This window comes from Macrobrachium rosenbergii, chromosome 5 (genome assembly GCF_040412425.1).
Source record: "Macrobrachium rosenbergii isolate ZJJX-2024 chromosome 5, ASM4041242v1, whole genome shotgun sequence".
Taxonomy (NCBI): domain Eukaryota; kingdom Metazoa; phylum Arthropoda; class Malacostraca; order Decapoda; family Palaemonidae; genus Macrobrachium; species Macrobrachium rosenbergii.
The window spans coordinates 20,896,332-20,918,553 of NC_089745.1; the positions used below are offsets into that span (position 1 = coordinate 20,896,332).

At 38.0% G+C, this 22,222-nt stretch overlaps 1 protein-coding gene across 10 annotated transcripts in view; it reads left to right on the forward strand.

Moving 5' to 3' along the window:
* The first annotated feature begins 204 nt into the window (after window positions 1-204).
* Window positions 205-22,222, forward strand: part of LOC136838580 (arrestin domain-containing protein 1-like) — a 113,192-nt gene continuing 91,174 nt past the window's right edge. For 4 of the 10 annotated variants that reach the window (XM_067103779.1, XM_067103782.1, XM_067103775.1 and 1 more), the window contains exons 1-3: window positions 7,281-7,412; window positions 12,493-12,612; window positions 20,514-20,660. In XM_067103779.1, the coding sequence (XP_066959880.1) occupies window positions 12,501-12,612; window positions 20,514-20,660 (259 nt within the window). In that variant the 5' untranslated portion in view covers window positions 7,281-7,412; window positions 12,493-12,500. Of the gene's footprint in view, window positions 436-7,280; window positions 7,413-7,750; window positions 7,888-12,492; window positions 12,613-20,513; window positions 20,661-22,222 lie in introns of those variants that run through there. The other 6 variants (XM_067103781.1, XM_067103784.1, XM_067103777.1 and 3 more) reach the window with 2 other exon arrangements.

Here is a 22,222-nt window from a genome sequence, read left to right on the forward strand (position 1 = left end):
GATGACTGGGTGGTGCCCGCTATCTAAACCATTCTCCTTACAAGTAACAGCAACAACAACAATTTCATTTTCAAGGCATTAGTAATCTTACTTTCGTTTCGGCCTGTTTTTTCTATATAAAATACTATTCGATCCTATACTTAAGCTTCATATAATTTATGGAATTTGTTTGTGGGAATTTTACGTTTTTGAGATGGCAACACTGACGTATACTACAGTTCCAGTAAATTACAGCTATTTGCCTTGTTCCTTCAGGTCTCACGTGATTGGTTAGAGGGCTTTTGGCTGATCATATGAGTGAATATGTTCGGCTTTGTTTTAGTCATTGTGCAGCACCTGCACCATACCTGTGATTCCAATTAAACGACCTGTAAACCTAAAAGTGTGGTCCGACTCCCTTGGTAGTTTTCTTCCTTCAGGTCCAGGTTGTATTGTGTAAGTAGTGCGCATTTCTATTAATTTTATAGATATGTGTGATCAGTTAAAAAAATAAATATGGACGTTCTGTTGTATCCTTGTAGGAAGAACCCCAGCCTTTTCAAGATCTGATTACAAAACACTGAAACCCACAAACTATAGGCCTAGCCTTATGCCAAAGCTGTTAGTAGTGTTTTATTTAAAGTTCATTAGAGTAGTTTTGTACCTACAGTAGGTTAGTTTGCAGTTTACGTTGACGCCACGCAACGCCGTTTGTCCCGTCCGCCAAGGTAAGTAGTTCCACACGAAACGCCATGTTCTCTATCTTTCTGGGGGAGTCCAGGGGGGCGAAGGCCCCCGGCTAGGTAAGGGCACGCCGCACAAGGTTAGGTTAGGTTGGTTAGTTATGGTTTCGTCATTTTAGTACCGATTTCGTATGTTGGTATTCCTCCGCGACTAGAAAACTGGCAGACGACACCCGCGTCAACGTAAACTGCAGGCGCTCCGGTTGCTAAAACTAGTTGCTCATGCTTTTATTTGTCGTCAGTTGAGAACAAATTGAATTACCTATTTTCCCATGCATGAGAAAAAAAAAAGATATACTTTCGATGCCTCACTTGTTTGCTGGGCACTGGGGCAAAATGTCAAACACCATTTCTAGATGTTGGTTAGGTTGAGATGCAAGTGTCACATCACATTTGAGGTTAGCTTGTGTTATCTTCGTCATACTTAGAATGTTGTATGTGAAAGCTCGTTTGCTAACCGCATTTACTACTTGCTAAGAAACTAAGGGTCACAATCGTCTGCATCTCACAAACCACCTGTAGTAATGTTTTTGGAGTTGGCTATAACAACTATAAAATTTACAGCCAGATTATCTATTAACTAGCAGAGCAAAAAATTATGCACAGTGGGGAGATCTTCAAGTTCAAATACCACCCGGCGTAATTTGACCACACCCAAAGTAACCTAACTTAGCACATGTAATCATATCCTACAACTTCTTCAACAGTTGTCATAAAAAAAAAAAAGATAAGTAAGAAAGAGCATCAGACCACAGCATTTAAAAGCAAGAGATAGGCTAGGTCTACCAAAGGTTACCATCACCTAACCTTAGGCATTCGTTTTTCCTGAATGAATGATGTCACCCTTTATTTGGGTGTCTCCTTTAATACTTCCATTGCAGAACCCACGCGTAAACTTCAAGGAACAAACTTATACATTCCAGCTGTAAAACTTGGTGGAATTGGAGAGAGCTAAAATGACTGTTCGGATGACAATATAATAGTTAGTGGGTGGGATGGATGTTAAGATATTAACTTTTTGCGGGTCACACGTGAACCATAATCCGAGGTACATCGAGTCATCGACAGGTTTTAATATAATATCACATTATTTTTACAACGCACAAAAACAGGTAAATTTCATTCTTATTAATAACTTCCTAACGCAAAAATATTTCATGTCGCCCTATACATTCCCAATCAACATATGCGGTGCAGACGTTGATGCCTTTGCAGCTTCATTCCAGTTATTAGCGATGTATAAAACAAGGTACTAAAATAAATCAACAGATACAGGAAAATGCGAAATCAAGTTCTAATAAATCAGAAAAAATACATAATTATCACTTGTGATTGTGCAATATTTCAAAACTTTTTGAAGGGACATTTTTCATCTTCAGGCCGGCTAAATTATTTTGAATAGCGGAAATCAAAAATTGTTTGTGTTAAAAAATATAACATCAGTTGTCTTCTCTTCCACTTCGTAGACTCTTAAGTACTATTTCTTTCAGAGTGTAACAGAGTTTGATAACCGACTTTTACTAAAGTATTTAACTATTTGAGCATACCAGAATACCAACGACAACAACGGTAAAAATAGGATGTTATTATGACTATATAACTTTCCAAATTTAGATAAAGCTTACTCTTATTCTAATAGAGCCGTTACGAGATCCTGTTATAAATTCCTGCTACTCACATTTCAGTATATTAGTAAATTCCACATAGACAAAACATTTTGTAGCTTCATGTGAGGGTAACAGAAGGTAGGTTTCAGAGTGCAAGTGCAAGTAAAATAATACATCGCATAGTGGAGATAGATGCAACAATAAAACAGGCAGCAGAGGGCGGGAAGACGGGTAATTGGCTGTAGTTTTTCTGTGCCTGTGCAACTTTACGTCCTGCATGACAAAGGTCTTTTGGCATTTCAGATATTTATACTGAACCTTTAAAATTATTTGTGACCACAGAAACAATCTCGTATAGGTGTTAACACAGCCGGGAAGGTTAAAGCATTGAAATATATGTTTATATGTAACGTGTGTGGTTTGTAATACTCCAACTCTTGCTAAATTCTAAATGAAGGTTTGAAGATCGGTTATTTTTTTTTAACTCAGTAGGTACTGAAATGAGTTATTCATGTTCCTGGAACTGTGTCAGTTTGTCTCTTATTTTCATAGTATTGTACTGCAAACACCAACAGTGCGTAAGCATAAATGTCTCAGTGTTATTAGCATCAAGAGTAGCCAAAGGTTGGCGGACTCCTAAACCCCAAGAGAAAGAGAGTGAGAATGGGACTGTTTCCGCGTGTCTGACGGACTGAAGCTTACATAACTTTCTAGGTGTATATAGAGGGATCTTAATTTACACACACACACACACACACACACACACACACACACATATATATATATATATATATATATATATATATATATATATATATATATATATATATATATATATGAAACTAAAACCTGGATTATGCAGTGGAAAGCAAGGTCCGACTTTTCTCATGCAAAAACAAAAAATAAATGAATGAGATACTAAAATATCACGATTTAATTTTATTCACCAAAACACGAGGGAAAATGGTTGAAAGAAGGGTCACAGGAGGTTCTTCACCTCCGTAACATTATTTTGGGTGTTTATTTATATATATAGTTTCGTCAGTTTCTTTCATTATTATGAAAGAAATTGACATAGCAGACCAGTTTTTACCGGTTTTAGCAAAAATTAATATTCAAACTAAAGATGTTGGACAGTCGTGGTTGGTTTGCAGCAGGGCCATACTATGGCGCTAGAGGGTTAGCCAACGCCCGAAGAAAGGGGTAATTATATTCTTTTACATAACCAACATCTGCACGCCAACTTGTTGTGCACGGAAGTTGAACTTATTCTACTGGCGCTCGCAACAACAATATTACTCTCCGGTGAACTGTATGGAGATCTGAGGCAGTAACGTAGTATTGTTTCTCACGTTTGCAAACTTGATTCAACGTACTTCCCAAAATGATTGATTGCCACTGCTGAGTCTATGTTAGTCGAGTACCTAATAAAACACTGTATGATGGTATAGCACATGGATTTTGATATGGATTGAAAATACCGATTTTCATGGCACAGGTGACCAAAGTTTTTCTGTTCGTTTTTACTTGTGTGATTTTACTGCCTTAGGGCAAGGGGTCGTGGTGGCATAAATCAAACCCACCATGTAGGCTACTGGCTGTTCTAGGGGCAAGAGCCCGTGCCATCATTTGCCTGGTTTAATAAAAAAAAAAAAAAGATTTTTTTCCATTCTGAATAATGATAAAATTAAGTGTTGGTAAATGTTCAGTAGCAATTTGGCTGAAATAAGGTATTTAATGTTAATATGGGGAAATCTTGTCAGAGATAGCAAAAAGCATAAAATGAAACGCTTGAACATAGCAAATGGTAATCTTAATTCAGGAATAATATTCATATAAAAGCGAAATTCTCGAAACCGACGATAAAACCATCCACTATAAGTTGCTCCACTGTAAATATCTGAGCCGAACCTTCCTTGAGTGACCTCTTGGTATTCTGATATCGATTGCATCCTAGACCCGAGGTAACCTGAACCTGATTTTATTATCAATACTGTGCTTTTCAAATTACCTTAAACCTATTTTTTTTTTTTTGCATAATAAAGCACGTAATATATACTACCTTCAAAGTAGTCACAAAATTCTAAAAAACAGAATCATGTTCAGGGTCGTCGTTTAGGGGGTCCTGGGGCAACTGCCCCCCCAAGGCTCAAGTTCCCCCCCCCCCAGCCTCAACTTGCCCCTTCACCCGCTCCAAGCCCCAAGAAGTAACAGCAGCTGGTTTTCCATTATTCCAACCGAAATTTAAATGTGTCATCACATTAAGTTATGTCTATTTTATGTGCTTCAAAAAACACATAAAATAGCTCAAAATAAAAAAACCTCAGATGATTAGGCTCGCTTCGCTCGCCAAACCGTCTTTGCCCCCACCCCAACCCACAACAAAAATCTGAAATGATGCCCTGATCATGTTAACTGTATCAAAACCGCTCAAACACCTATTCAAAGTACGTAATGTCTTACAAGCCAAAGATAAACAAAAGCTCCAACCTAACTAGGGTAAGCCAAACAAAAACTCAGTAACTAAATATACCACATGGCGTAATAATCTACCTCATACTCGTCTTGGCCAGCCACTTATTTGGTCGATCAACCTCCCTCGAACTTTTATTTCAGTTTTGCTGTGACATTTTGACAAGTTCATGTCAGAGCGTGTGATCGACAAGAGTTAAGTCTACCGCGTTTGTTTTTAACTGACTTTTATCAATAATTTTGGTCATATTTTAAATTTTTTATTTTTCTGATTAACGAATTTTCTCGAATAATTATATATCATCTTAGTTGCCTCCGACAGTGAGATGACCTTCGAGTAGATCTGCAACTAAGAGCAACGCTGTGAGTGTAATGCCTAGTCAAAACATTATTATTATTATTATTATTATTATTATTATTATTATTATTATTATTATTATAACTGGAAAAAAAACACCTCGAATTTTGAGTGCAAAGACGCTGTTCACTAACTGGCAACTACCCTACTGGGTTTATCAGTTACTGTCATTTTTATTGCGCACATTTTATAATTTTTTTTTACATTCGACCTTCCACTCAGAATTCATAGTTATCTTAAGCACGTGATATTGATTATCAGCTGAACCACAGGATGTGTTTTAAAAGGAATGACAGCATGCCAGTTGTTCTGTCATTTCGTTTTGACCACTTCCTGTGGCTTCAGCTTATACAGACATGAGTAACTTTACTTACCAAAGAAATATTATTGTTGGTTACCGTTCTGATAGTTTATTGTGAATTAAATCACTTATATATACACGCATGCATGTATATATGTAGGCTATATACGAGGGTAAGTCAAAAAGTTCCAGGAAAAATTGTTGAATGATGTAATTACACAGGAATGAAACAACCCAAATACTTGGTAAACAATTATCTATGATGTAGTGATCATATAGACTTGTTACCTCAGTCATCCTCTTGCTACCGTGGTGTTAACATCTGCTTCAGAAAAGTAACTTCTGAACCCATGGAAAATACAAATTTTGAGATGAGAGCTAACATCAAGTTCCTGACCAAGCTTGATTGGAAACCAGGAAAAATTATTGAAGCTTTGGCAACAAGTTTATGGAGATTCTTCTCCATCTAAATCAGTTGTTTATGATTGGATAAAGCGATTTAAGGATGGTCGGGAGGACCTCAAAGACAACCCAAGAGAGGAAGACCATCGACTGCAAAAATGAAAGAATTGTGGCTTTGGTGCAGAATCTAGTGGATGAAGATCGTCGGATTACTATCGATATGATAGTAAATGAAATTGGGATCTCCCATGGTTCCGCATTTTCAATTTTAAATGAAAATCTTGGTTTGATAAACTTTCAGCACGTTGGGTCCCAAAGCGTTATATAAGACCAACTGCATCAAAGAGCTGAACTTTTCTTGCAGTTTTAACGAAGATTGAATCAAATGTATCAGAGTTTTTTGACGGATTGTTACTGGAGATGAAACTTGGATCCATCAATATGACCCAGAAAGTAAAATTCAATCAAAGCAATGGTTACCAAGAGGTTCAGCTGCACCAGTGAAGTTCAAAGTGGCGAGATCTGCCCAGAAGGTTATGGCAACAGTGTTTTGGGACTCCAAAGGAGTGATTTTGATTGATTTCCTTGAAGGACAAAAAACAATCACCGGGAACTACTACAAAGGTGTTTTGCAAAAACTGAAGACTGCATTGGCTAAAAACGTCGAGGAAAGTTGCACCGCAGAATTTTGTTCCATCATGATAACGCTCCAGCACATCCATCAAGGGTTGCAAGAGAAGTCCTACGGAAATTTAGGTGGGAAACTCTTCCACATCCTCCTTATAGTCCTGATCTTGCTCCTTCAGATTTTTCCTGTTCCCAAAACTCAAGGAACACTTAAGAGGAGTCCGGTTTGAATCTTTGGATGCTGCTAAACATGCAGTTTCAACATGGTTTAATAGAAAGGCCCCAAATTTCTACAAAGAAGGGTTGCAGAGGTGGAAACAGCGCCTTGAAAAGTGTATAGAGTTAGATGGTAGATATGTAGAAAAATGATGTTTGAATTTCCTTAAATAAAGAGTATATTGAATTTTTCCTGGAACTTTTTGACTTACCCTCGTATATAAGCAAAAACATAAACTTTGATGGTGGTAACTTGGAGGGATAAAGCGTAATGCTGGTAATTCAAAACTGTTACCCCAGTGCCACACTACTTTATACTCTTATTGCACTATTCATACTTATTCCCGTTAAATTACTACAGAATATTACGAAAAGCAAATCAGTGAAAACAAGCATTTCTTCCCATACCTTTACACCAATATTCCAGGGGGACATTTGTATCGTTGAGCTAGTTTGATGCAGAGTAACTCACTTTGCTGTTGATTTCGCATCGTAATGAGACGCTTCTTTCTTGTTTTTTTTTTTTTTTTCAATAACAACTAGTCTCATTTTCACTTAATGTTGAAGACACATTACCAAATTGGTCGTATCTACTGCGGATGAACGCCGGTGGAACAGCAATGATCGCAAGAAAATACTATCACTACAGACCTTTCGTTGCCCCTTTGAGTTCGTTGTATGAGGTGGCTGCTGTCATTTAAATACTGGTATTTAGCTTGATTTTGACGTTGACAGCTCTTGGTTATTTGTACATAACGCATATGATAAACATTATGTTATCATATAAGAGGAATTTCCTTGAGTTGTCGAAGTTGTCTTGTTTTAGGCCCATAGTCTAGTGACAGGGGGGCGGGGTTTACGAAGGCGAGCGCTATGCTGAACCTAAATAAGGGTTTGCAAATTCTTTCAAGTTGTTATTGTGTTTTCAAATTGAATTAAACATTCATTTCCCCCATTGCCAAAGCACACCGTTAGGTTTGACAAGGCTTACCTTCGTGAAAATAGGATAAAGCACAGGCCAGTGTAAGTAGGGTATAGAATAGCCTAAAACCTGACTAGGATATAGTGGGTTATGATTATGTGTATATTGGTAATACTGAAGAATAGTTTCGCACGTTGGTGTTCTATGACCAGTGTTACGTTGAGAAGGCCCTTGGAGGGAAAGGAAAACCCGTTCACCAGGTAAGGTCATTGCACCCTAGGTTAAGGCAAGCTCAGGTTAGGATGTAATCATGTTGAAATATGCCTTTGGGCAGTTTGCAGAATGATGGGAACAGGCTCTAACACCAGCCTGCTTCGAGCGGAAGCTTAAGTCCATGTTGCCGACGTTTAGTGTTAATTGGGGGGGCGGGGTCCAGGAGACAGAGCCCTTCCTGGCCAGGTCAGGGCACAGCACCTTAAGTCACATTAGGGAAGTAAGGTCCGGTTAGGTCAGGACACGGCATTCTAGGAAAGGTTAGGTTTGTTTTCAGTGGCAGAACCTGTCTGTCATTCTCGACTGGCACCATGAATTTGCTCAGCTTTTAAGCAGGATGCGACCTGTGGAAATTGTTCTAACTTGTGCAACTCTTCTGCTGTTTCACCATACCCACTTGCTCTTGCTAATAGCCTGTTTGCCATAATGCTGGATGTAGAGCGAGGACAGTGGTAAGTGTATGAGGTGAATCTGAGATAAAGAACCCACGTTGTGGGGTAGTGCAGACATTACTTGAAGTTCTTTTCACCCTTGGCCCTTAGTGCAACCCCTTTCATTCCTTTTACTGTACCTCCATTCATATTCACTTTCTTCCAACTTACTTTGCACTATCTCCTAACAGTTGTTTCATTGTGCAACTTCGAGGTTTTCCTTCTGTTACACCTTTAAAACCTTTTACTCTAAATTTCACTTTTAGTGCTGAGTGACCTCATAAGTCCCAGTGCTGGGACTGTGGCCTAAATTTTATATTCCATTCCATCAAAGAGCCGAGCTGAGCCCTTTGCTGTAGCCTAATGCAGGACACTTTAAAGGAGTACTGTACTGGACAGGGGTTAGGTGTGCTCCTCCTTGTGCTGATAACGTAGTGCTAACTACAGTCTGAGAGAAAGTTGTTTAAAAGGTGGAGGAATGGAATGAAGAGGAGAGGATTGACAGTCAGCATAAGGAAATCTTAAGTTTATGGTGATGGGAAAGATGAAAAAGAAAAAGTCTGGTTAGGAAAGTGATGGCCTTAAGTTGTTTTGGGACAGCTGTAGTTGTGAAATCTATATTTTGTACTGAATGTAGTCCTCAGAATAACAAAGTAGGCTATAAGTGAATGGAGTTTTTTAATTGTCAAAATGCAAAAGAACAAAGGGAGAGAAGAGGCGATCTGAGAGCTCTGTTGAGGTAGATGGGCATGTGTCAGAAGGGGCTGGCATTTCTGATGCCTTGGGGGCACTGGACTGTGAAGCAAGAATTGAGGTATTGTTAAGGAGAGTAGTTGAAGCATAGATGAAATGGAGAGAGAGAGCTTGTTACAGGTAATAAAAATGCCACATTAGTAGAGAGAGCAAAGACTTACGATGGGTACATCAGGCCTGCATAGTACCACTTTTTGCATCAGAAACATGAACATTAAGAGGGAAAATGGAAATTTTGACAAGACGTAATTATAGAATATTAAGGTTCATGGCTGTAGTTTGGTGAAAGATTATATTACAGATAAGGAATTTTTGGAGAGAAGTGGTATCAAGTGGCTGGAAATAGACAATCTTTAAGATTGGGAAGGTTTGGACATGTGACTAGAATGGATTAGGAATTGTTGGCCATAAAAGCAGTAGGTATGGAAGTAGCACGATCAAGGCTTGTAGGCTGGCTTAGGAAATATTATAGAAAGTGGATAAATGAATACCTAGAGCTGATGAGAGTTCAGGCAGATATAGCACAGACAGAGGCGATTGGAGAGGACTCATTTCCCATCCAAGCCATTGAAAGGAAAATCTTTCGTAGGATTCTTGTGATGATGGTAATTCTCCAGTTTATGTATACAGTATTTTCATATTCGTCACACTCATCTTTATGACCTAAAGTAACTATGTGTTATTTTTGATGGATCAAAAATGGAAATGACAAAAATTTTTAATATTTAAAATTGAACTTTCATAAGTGATTTATTTATTTGCTGGTACTGCTTTTATGCTTGCTATCTCCACTGGACACAAAAGTCATCAATGCTAAATGATATTTAGTTTATACCAAGTACAGTGTATTGATGTTGGGGCGAACCTCCTTAACTCACTTTAATGATATCCAAAGGACCGTGCATAGTACAGTAATTGGAACTTGAATACTGTATAGGAATGTCCTCAAAATTTTTCCATAACCAATAAAAGTATAAAGTAGGTTGATGGATCCAATGAGCATCAGGTTTAAGTACAGGCCAAGGTTACTTTTAAACCTATATTGAGTTGTGAATGTAAAATACCATATAGTTTTCCTGATAGTTTTTTATGTGAATTTTATGAATTTGACATTTATTACCATTGGAAATATTTGGTTATCCCATTGCACATTCCCCTGATCAAAGAACTGCGGAGGAACCATTGTGGATACATTGGGCTTTTGGGTTGGGGAAAGGAAACAGTGAAACAGGGATGTATCATAACCTAACCTTTTCCTACCATGATTTAACCTAGGCACCATGTCCTAGGAATGCTTCCTAACCAAACTTAGGACACCATGTCCTACCTGACCAGGAAGGGAAGGGCATGGGGACCATCTTTCCTCCAAACCTGACCTAGTAGGCAGCAAATCAGAATTAGTATTTGGTTATATGTATGCAGTACCTTGTTTATATCTTGTCCTTTTTGTTAGTACAGTATGCACAAAGGGAATAGACAACCTTCTCACTTAACCAGACCCAAAAGTTTGAGACTGATAGTCTGGTTTTCCCACAGTGGTCCCTTATTTTTGTTAGATGTAAAGTAATTTTGTAATTGGTTAACCAAACATTTCCAAAGAAAATGTCAAAATTTTCAAAATCACAGCAAAAACTGTCATATCCATATTTCACTTTTAAGATTAGGTACTACTTAAGAAGCCCAGGCTAAGTGATATTTTGAAGCCCGTATACCTCAAACTAAGGTGTTCTTACTGGAATACAGTAAGAACACTTTGTCACTTTACACATTACCAAGCTCAAGTATACAAGCCTGGCAAAAAACCAGCAGCCACAAATAGCCATGAAATTGTCACCTCATGAAAGGTAACTGTACATGCAACCAAACAATCCAGCAGTCACTGATAGCTATAAAATTACCAACCCATGAAGGGCAACTAAATATGGAACCTGATAACCCAGCAGCCCCAAATGCCCATAGAATTATCACCCCATGAAAGGCAACGTAGGTGGAATCTGTTAATCCAGCAGCCAACTAGCCCGGTAAAATTGCTAGCCTGAGAAAGGCAACTTGGTTTGGAACCTGATAATCCTGCAGACAAATACTATACCTTGAAATTACCACCACAAAAAGGCAAATGAATGTGGAACCTAATAACCTAGCAGCCACAATTGGTAGTGTTATTACCATCAAATGAAAGGCAACTAAATGTGGAACTTGATAAAACAGCAGCCATAAATATCTGTGGAGTTCCTACCTCTTGAAAGGCAACAATGTGGAACCTAATAGCCTAGCAGCCACAAGTAACCATGAAATTACCACCAAATGTAAGGCAACTAAATGTGAAACTTGATAACCCTGCAGTTGCACATAGCTGTGAAAATACCACCCCTTGAAAGGCAAGTACTGTAAATATGGAATGTGGTAGTACAGCAGTTGCAAATTACTGTAAAACAACCTTCTCCCCCATGAAAGGTAACAAATATGTCATTGTTAGCTTACGAATCTGAAACTCTGCAAGGATATTAGGGATGCTCCACACTGGTAAGGAAGGATTGGAAATATTTGCAAAACTTGTATAGCCTTTTCTAATACTGTATTCGTACACTTTAAATCCCAAGACTGATTGAAAAGTACCATCTTAAGCTGGAAAAAACAATTATACAATTATCTTAATCCTTCAGTTCTATTACTGTAAGCCCCTTGGATCTTAATATGGTTAACTCAGCAGTCCTTTTTCTGTAGAAGTAATTTTTCAGTGTAATATTTTTTTATTACCAATAGTGTCCTAGTCACATAAATTCAACCCATTCATGTCCTTAAATTTCAAACGTGTTTTCAGTTTACGAAACAGTGAAAAGTCGGAGGGAGTTGTCAGTAGACTTAGATCTGGTTAAGATGGGATGAATGGGTATGGAAAAGCTGCCATACCTAATTCATCAGCTTTGGTTTCTTGTGAGAATCATCCTCTTGGCAATGGGCATTCATGTTAGTACTTTGGGCTGGTTAACTTGGCTGTAGGTACCATCAAAAGGTTAATGTTTGATGGTAGAAAATGAAATAAAGAACAGCTGTGCCAGAGGTGTATTGATTCCAGTAGGCCTATTTTGAAGAGGTTAAAGCCTAAGCACAAAATATAACGTGGTTTCTTCTTGTGCCAATAGCTTAAAGATGCATCGTTGGACTATTACTTTCTCGGAAGTTACATATTCGTACATTATTTCATAAGGGTGTTTATACTGTTGATAGTTTTGGTGGTATGCAACATGTCAGAGAATTTGTCTTTTATTTATTATTTAAGTGGTGAATTCACTTATTTTGGAAATACACTGCAAGAATTTTATTCTTTTTTTAATGAATATCTTTTGCATGAGATACTCTTTTCTTACATAATTATCAGGTTCTTGATGCTTGGTATATTATTTTCAGGGACAACAATGCCGACCACTATTTCGGTTGTATTTCATAATCCTGCAGCAGTTTACTTCTCTGGTCAGACTATAGCTGGCCATGTCCAAGTGGTGTGTGATAAACCAAAAAGTTGTCGAGGTAAGTTTTTTAAACTTGATGTATTAAGTTAAATGACAAACTCTCAGATTTACACTTGTTTCAAATGCCAAATAAGGTGGGCACACGAAGTCTTGATATTAGGCTCTCTGTTCCACCTATCAGATGCTCTTTCCTTTACTTGGTTCCTTGGCTAACAGACTTGTACTGAGATCGCCTCATTGAGTCCTGTTTGAGTACACCTTCCTTCAGTTTTGTTTAAATGAGTATTCAGTTTGAATTTTATTTGTCGGTATTCATTGCTTTATGACCAGCAGACTAACAATTGATTGCTTATGCAGTCTGAAAAATTCCCCACCAGAAATTTTCATATCCCATAAGACTGTATATGCAGTGTCTGTTATCAGCAAATGCCAACTTCTAATAGGAAATGTCTTCATAAAATCCATTTATAGAAAGATTCAGTGCTGAATCAAGTAAAAGCCGTGGTCCTTACACTTGTACTCGTACACACAGACGTTCAGTTGATGTCCAATGGCAAATGTGATTATAATTTGGCATCACTACCTCTCTCAGTTTGGTGACATCCCCACCACACTTCTTGTCATATAGTACAGCTTTTTGTTTTCATTAAATATTTCAGTGCTTAATTGTTTGGTTTTTTGCAAGTATGAGGTGTAGAGTTCTTTTGCTCTTATTTCTCTAATATTTTTGAGTCATTAGAAATGTATCCCTAATAAACCTATGTTGTAATGTTGTGGGTATATGATCTTTGTCTCATAATTGGTTTTTGAAGAATCTAAGCCAGTCTTATAGCAATGAATATGCAGTCATATAGCAATGAATATGTATTTTACTAGTGTATCTATGAAAGAGAGGGTTAATCATTAAATCCTGAAGCTTGTACCAAGGCACCTTCATTCTGATTGCAGGATCTCATCTTGCAACAGTATCAGTTTCCAGCAAACCCATTTTATGTGGGAAAAGCTTTAAGATTAAAAAGAATACCCAAGCTACCAAGCTTAATGCTTTGCCTAACCTAATTTTCAGCACACTCAGAACACTTGCCATAGCCTTTAGTTGAGCAAAATTGTCTAAAATAATGCAGTACTGTACTTAATATCTTGTGTAATGCTTTGAATACATGTACAATACTAACGATTATTTATTCATTTTAGGCAAACTTAAATTACTGAGTAAATTGATACATACTGTTATACACTGACTATTTCAGAAATGTTGAAAGTGATCAGGTTAAGAGTGGGGTCTTGTAAGAGTTGTGTCATCTGTTATCCATGTCTCACTTCACTTCTTTTTATGTGCTATTCAGCATTCTGTTATTCTGTCTTGTTGGAGTATTAATAAGTAATTCAGAGTAGGTTTTGTTTTTCTGAGACAAAGACTTTTTAAATTTTTATTTTTTTATTTTTATAGGGAAAAGTGATAAATTGTTTAAAAACAATATATTATTTATGACTGATGCTTGAAACAAGTTATGTCATGTTGTTATTGTCTGTTGCAAACTTGCAACATATAATATTGATACATTTCCATGCTTGAAAGAAGCTATACTGATAGGTTTTGTGTTTGTATTTTGTTTATATATATGTATATATATGGCTTTGCAATTTCAAGTGTTTCAGTGACATTTCAAATTTTGTGCTCTTCTATTCACTTGGCTTTGAGCAAATATCATGGTCTCTTTTAACAAATACAGACCTTGATACTGTATTTTGCTTGCACTTGTTTTCCAAGTTTGAAAAAATATGTTGGTAGGTGAGGACTAGTTACTGGGAAATACAGAAAAGCAGCCCCTTCTAATATTCTATCTGTTATTTTTGTTGCCCAAGAATGTAAGTTAGTACATTAATGTACATTATTGCATATTGTTTATCACACCAATCAGAATATTTTTAGTGTCTTATCATCATAGGGCAACTCCTCTTTTGAGTAGCATACGGAACATATGTCATCATAGGGGATCTCCTCCTAGGACGTCTCCTCTGTTGATGCACATTCCATTGACATTACTAGGACATCTCTGTCGACGGTGCACAAGTTGATAGTAGAGTACTTAGCATGTATCTGCATAGATAATCTTATCATAGGACATCCCCTGGGGTTATCTTATAATCTTCTCTGTATACAATGCTGATGAATGGAGTTGCAGTAGCATGCTCAATATAGATGTCAGTCAGACACATTCCTGGATGAGGGATGTATGTCAGACAAGTTCCTCACTGGAGTGTATGTCCATGTATGGGTCTGGGAGTTCGTCTTCTTTGGGAACAAGAAGTTATTGAGCATGCCTACTTTACCTTACAGTTTCTGCTGCCAGATTGGTTTTAGTACCAATAAGAGTATACAAGAGCACTCGTCTTTAGAGGACTGATCTCCTTAATATTCAAGAAAAACTTTTATGTTCGTGGAATTTTGAACGACGGTTCTTAGCTATGCCAAACCACTTTCACTTTCGGTATCGACGAGATCTTACTGATAAGGACAGTAGATTTGATCGAGACACTGATCTCTTTCTTTTTTTAGTTGCTTTCTTCTTTACCAAGATAGGTAAGAAGATAAGACCTATCAGATGTTGGACCTTTAGAATACACATCTGAAATATTCTGGGAATGATATCAGACGTATTGGTAGATGCCTTAGTTTCTTGTCTGAACAGGCATATCTATCAACTGATTTGGAGACTAAGTTCTAAAAAATTATTTTCAGTCAAGGAAGGGTGTCTAGAACCCCTTTCCTTGGTCCTCGTGTTGTTACATTACTCCTGTGAGGACTGGGAAATGCAGGCAATAATTGCTGCTTACAGTCCTCTGTATGATAACAACGACATCATGGACCCCAAAGGTCATAATGTCCTTCCATGTCAGGTCTGCAACAGTTGTAGTACTTGGACAAACAGAAATACTTTCAGTACGATGGCCAACAAGGAATCGAAAGCAAGATGGATGAAATGTCAGCACTTTTTTGATGAAATCATGGGATAGGACTGTTGATCTTGGCTTCCTGTTCTCACTCAACCTTGAAAGAAAATTGATCAAACTCTTTCTTCTCTCGATTTCCTCTTGTTGGCTTTGTTCTGATCTGCTTACTCTACATATTCCAAGGTGATCAGTTAGATTGATAATTTTCCTTCAGTGGTCCTGTGGCACTAGAGACAGTATGACTTCTGTGTTACCCCCATAGTCTAGTTGTTCTTTAGTTTCGAGCTGCCTGAGAAACAACGGCAAAGGAATCCTTTATCTAGCTAGGAAACTGATCAACCAAGCGTACCGTGAAACTTCCTACTGGACAGCAGTACGTTTCAGGTGGGATCTCTAGAAGGCGAAGTTATCCATATGTCTGTCACATTCAGAAAGGACATGTAGTTCGAGTGCTAGGATAGAATGTATTTGTGAAATTCACATTCATATCCTCTTACCTTGGAGTATTGACCATAGGCAAAGGGATCATTTCTCTGCCTAGGGGAATGACCTTACGAACATAACCTTCAATTTCCTGTTGGTCATCAGTACATTTGAGGTCACATCTCTAGGGGCCACTGTCATCCATCGACCTAGGGCATTCAGGAAGAACCCATTGATCTGGTACTTGGATAGAATGTAATTGTGGAGTTCACATTCATATCCTTTTATCTTGGGTTATTGCCCACTGGTCCTTGGACTCCTTTTCCTTGGATGCTTGGTGGATGCTCAATAAGTCATGTAGTTTACCCAGCTCTTAAGGACAGGTTGAATCTCACCTTAGGCATGCAGCTAGAGGGAGGTGTGGGTGGGGCTAGCTTCCCACCTTCTTCCTGTTTTCCATCCTCTTCCAGTGGACAGAGGGAGAGTGAACAAGCTGTCACGAGCTGGACTAGCATGCATGCAGGTGACCTGCGTGACTGAGTTGGGTTAATAGATGCATTTCCTACCTTCTCTCTAGCAAGGAGAGAGAAGGACTGGCTATGGGCAAGCCATTTGGTTGTTTTTAGCTGCATAGTCTTCGACATTGTGGGTTCGTCTGTACCTTTCAAATCAAGGGTTTTCATACTTTCCTTTTATTCGAAATTCCCAGATGTCTGGCAGTTGAACATCACACATGTTCAACAGATCAGAGGTATGGTATCCTTCCTTTGCTCATTCATGACCAGGAAGAGAATACCAGGTGAGCCGAACTACCAGTCAGTTCAGAGAATTACGTGGAATCCTCCTCCAATAGTAAGTCTCCTTAGGCAAAGACCGAGGGTTTGCATTTGCGCGGGAACAAATGACAAATTTTTAATTAATTTGTATTTTCCTAACATACAAACCTGAGGTCTTTACATAAAAGGCCTGCCTCTTACCACCCCACATTCTTTTACCTGGGCCGAAAGATAAACGGAAGAGATTGAATGGATACCGGTTGGGTGGGCAGTACTCCCACCCTACCTTAGGTAACTGTTACCATAACCGCCTTGCAAAAGTTTAATGGCTGGACTTTCCAGAGTAAAAATCGGTTATATAAATTAGACCAAAAATCAGTTGAATACAGACTTCAATTTTTAAGTAAATATTTTCCTATATAAATTTTTTCCCTTGTAAATTTTTTTCAACCATCTTCACCACAACCATGCATATTCAAAATCCAATGCTGCACTATCTTTTTACATTTTTTGTATTGATGGTTTGGTCCTATGGGAATACAACCATTACTTTTTATGTAGGAGTATTCCTTAGTGCAAGCTGGAATTTGAAATTGAGTCCTGGTAAACTATACTGTAGTTGGTTTCAGCTCATCTGCCCACCCATGGGTGATGATGTGGCACATTCACATGTGTAGCTTGTGCTTGGCTAACAATCAATGTTTCTGATATCATTGGCTTATTGCGATAAATATTCATGTCTAAAAATCGTTTCTGGTATTGTTGGCTTATTGTGGTAAATATTCAAACCACTGCTCCATTAACATGTTTGAATGTTTTTATATACAAGAACCCTCACATTCTTATACATAAATCAGAAACCTTCAACTTTTATCGATAATACACCTATATAAGCACAAGGAGGATGAGCTTGTATCAAACAGTCTGCTCATATCAAACACAAATGAACAATGGGCTTTAAATAATTGTGTTTTTCTCGCTGGTATAAACCAGGCTGCACATAGACCTATGCCCCCAAACTGCTCAGATCACAAGATTTCCTTATCATTCAAACTATTCTATGTACAGTTTATTACAAGAATATAAAAATAACTTTATTATGATACCAAAGTTATTTCCACATCCGTAAACTGGAAAAATAACCATTCCTTGATGTTGACCACTAGAACATGAAGCATTGACAAAACTATGTGCTGATTTGCCAGATGTTTTATTTTACTGGCCTTCTTTTAAGCACACTTTCATTTCATATCAATTAAAGTTACTTATATATTCTGTCTAAGTGTTGTTCCAAGGCCTTACACTTAAAAATAAAATATATATGTCCAGGCTAATTTTTTATGCTGCATACTACTGTATATGATTTCAGTGCTCAAAGTATGATTGAAACTCAGTGAGGTTTCAAACTTGCTCAATAAATTTTTTGGCAAAATACTCCTGAAGTTGCCCAATCACTGAACTGTTGTAACGATTAGTATCTCAGAAAAAAAAATGAATATTGAAAGAAATTTCCTGTCCTCCAGCCAGTGTTGCAGTGGCTGTTCCTTTCACCTATCCCAGACAGCCTCATAGACAACACTATTTTATGCTATTTCAAATATTACCCTACTCATGTAATTACATTACATGCAAGAAATTATTAAAATTCATTTTATTTGTGCCCAGATGTCGTTTTGTTTGCCTACAATTGAATAAAACACACTTAATTGAAAGCCCACATTCGTTTTTATTTGGTCAGGGTAGACTATTTGATACAAGCTCATCCTACATGTCCTTGTATTTTTATATTATCGATATAAATTGGTATGTTCATGATATATGTAAGGTGTGAGGAATCTGTATATACGGTATAAGCATTCAGATGTATTACTCAAGAAATAGCTTGCATCTTCATCACATTAAGCCTATGATGTCAGAAAAATTTCAATTTCAGCCAGTTGCAAGCTAGCCATGCACATTACCACAACTACCTAAAACATACATTGGTGAGCGGTCAAATGGAATGAAGTAGACTATAGGCAGTTATGTGGTGGTTATATGGTTTGAGTTGGGGAATCCCCTCACTCACTTACCATCACCAAGCACTTCTTTTATTTGGCTGCTGTGCCCCCACTGACTGCAGAGTTGATTATATTTTTATTTTGATTGATTTGTTAACAGAAAGTGTCATTAACATACGTGTTGAGGTTGTTAGCAGGTGTAGTGAACCTTCATGTCCTTCATTTAGTTGGATCCCTTCCATTTACTACTACATTATTGAGGTAGATTGCTGCTGTGTTGGGAAGATTTTAGTAAAAGAGGTATGTAGAGGAGTTAGCCTACCATTTCCCCTTCATGCAGAACACCTTCCTACTCCTCCCCCACATGTACCTCTTTCAGCTGAGAGCAGGGTATATACAAGAGGTGGGGGAATGATACATGTACACTTACTCTGTCAGCTGCTACTGCCTGCTTGCTGCAACTGCTAGGAACTCAAGGCTGTTGAGCTTCCAGTAGCTGGTTGTCATCCTTCCCTTGGAAGATGAAGCCCTAGTGGCATTGACTATACAGTGAACCCCCCATATTCGCGGGGGATGCGTCCCACACCCCCCCCACAAATAGGTCAAATCTGCGAATGCTTAAAACCCCTCTAAAAACACTTAGAACTGCCCATTTTGATAGCTTAAACCAAGAAAAACCCTATAAAAATGCTTATACCCGAGTATTTTAATAGTTTTATCACAAAAAGTGCATTTATTCATGAAAAATATATGAAAATACAGTAAATAGTGAATATTTCTCAGTGAAAAATACCGCGAATGGGCGAATTTTCCGTGAATGATGGCTAGATATGTCCCACAGAGAAACCCACGAATGCGTGAGTCCGCGAACCCTGAGAACGCGAATACAGGGGTTTTACTGTAGTTACAACCCTCACAGGAGAGTAGGACACCTGCTAGGGGAAGGGGAGGAAGCACAGGCATTTCCTACCTCCTCTTATTCCTCTTCCCCCTCTATTTCTTCCTTGCTTCCTTCTGGACTGTATGCTTGCCATGTTAAAGCAAATGGATTTTTAAAACAAAATAGATTTTTTTCGGAGTACAAAACTATCATTTTACTAGGTAAATTGCCTTCATCCCAATCCCATATGGCTTTCAGAGTGGTCAGATGACTCTTGGAATGCTATTGTCTTCTAGTACTGAGGCGTGAAGCCCTAAACAAGCCTGGGAATGGGGCCTGACACACACATGCACAGGTGTTTGTGAGGTGATGAGTTTGCACCGAAAAAATTACTACTACTAAACAATTACATGCTTTGCATTCCAAAACCATCGTTTTAATAATGCACAAGTTTTATTATTCAACCCATTCATATAATGAATGCCTTCCTCCCAACCCTGTGGGTAAGGATTGTTTTGGGGAATATTGTGTGTATCTGAGGATCCGGAGATATGTATTGAGACTACCTTCTACTGTACTTGTGTCTGACAGACAAAAGAGTAGTGATCCTGGGAACAATGTGGGCTGTGATACGGGCAGGTATAATTGATGCATTTGAATGAAAAAACTTATAATTTTTTTTTTCAGAAGTTATCATTTTTCTTTATTATTTCTTGCACGGCTTTTGGTAGTACCATGTTTGCTAAATTTTCCTGTACTCTGCTGTCTTATTAATTTTTTGGAAAAATAAAAAATTTCTATTGAGATTTATAAGGAAGCTTGAAAAGCACAAGAATAGTATTGTATTGTACACATTGAAATGGATTTTTAAAATTTATTGATCAATAAAACACGCATCATGTAACAAAACCTTTACTGTTTTCAGGTATTGAAGTTGAATTTAAGGGTTACGGTAAAGTCCACTGGACAGAGCGCCATACCACTGGTACTGGTGACAATAGAAGAACTGAAACCAGGCATTATACTAGCAACGAAGTCTACTATAAAAATAAATATTATGTATGGGGTAATGGTAAGTACTCTGTAGGGTATTTGGTTTCCTGTTATTTGACTTTAAGGGTAATTCATTAGTCTCTGTACATAAGGATTCTTTTGCATTAGGCTATCTTCCTCTGTATGATATACTGCACATCAAAACAGTAAGATCTAGAAATTAATTTTTTTAATAGATGGCATTAACACTAAACACTAAATAATACTTACCAATATCAGACAAGATACTGCCTGAAATTGACAGGTTCACACCTCTTCAGCTAAAGACAAGATTCATAGCCAAAAGTTGTGGCCTTTGCTCAAGAGCATCAGGAATCAGCAGTGGGTTGATGGACAGGATTAATGTGATAAGCTCTTTGTCTCCTTGGCTTCAACATACAGTATGGCACCTGGTAGGTGACCCTGGTTAAAAACAAGTAGGGAATGACAGGGGTCATAGGACTTAGCCAGCTATAAACTACTTGCTGCAAGGAACCAGCTATCGTTTAGTGTACTGAGCCAATGAATCCTCTGTCGATTCAGCCACTTAAGTGGATATGTACTATTTAGAAATAGCCCCAGTCCTAGGCATATGTGGGTACTAAGAATCTCAAGCTTATAAATACAGTGGTTAATTGAAAATGGAAATTAGATTAGTGAATGGTGCTGTTAGTTTTGTATGAGGCTGAACTCAAGTAAAATGAAAACATTATTGATCAGCAGATCTTGTACTGATTTTCCACCCTATCCTCCCCTTCCCATGGATGGGACTGCATTCAATGATTGTGAAGCTTTGATTATACCTGATGTAACTTTAGACTCACATCTTACTTTTAACATACATCTAATAAAAGTGTCAGCAAATGCTGAACTGAGGTTAGGCGTTACATGTATACATAAGGCCTCTCATATTTATAACAGTGATAAAATCAACGCAACCTGTTTTAGGTCAATTGTTCTTACCTCACTAGAATACTGTTCTCTGGTATGGATGTGTGCGTCTGCCAGAGTTTTATATCTTTTAGATAGGGTGGTATGGGGTGGTAGGATTATGTTTCCTAAAACCAGCAGTTATAACTTGGACCATCGATGGATGGCCTCTTATTTATCAGTTTTTCATAAGTTGTATTTTAACAGAGAACTCTTACTATCGCAGTTGATCCCTGACCCTCTTTTCCTGCTGAGAGCAACCATATTTGCTGAACAGGAGCATCAATGTGCAGCAATTGTGCCATAGAGGTCTTGTTCTCCACACTGTTGGACTGTGGAATAGTCTCCCTGAGGATGTTAGTCAATTAGGACATCAAAAGTTCAACTGAAAATATGATGCATTACAGGTAGACTATTGATTTTCCGGCATCCTTGACTCCTAGGCCATGCCAGATTTTCGATTTTTCCAGGCCAGCAATGGTCCCCTCTTGTCAACACACACACACGAAACAAATATTAAACACACTGTAAATTAAATAATTAAATGAAATACAGGTATAAACGATACAATCAAAACTGACCCTGACCTAACACCTCAACACTATAACTGCCAGTATCAGGCTGCCACTGCTGGTCCCTAGGCCCCTCCACTGCAGCCAGGAACTTGGGATC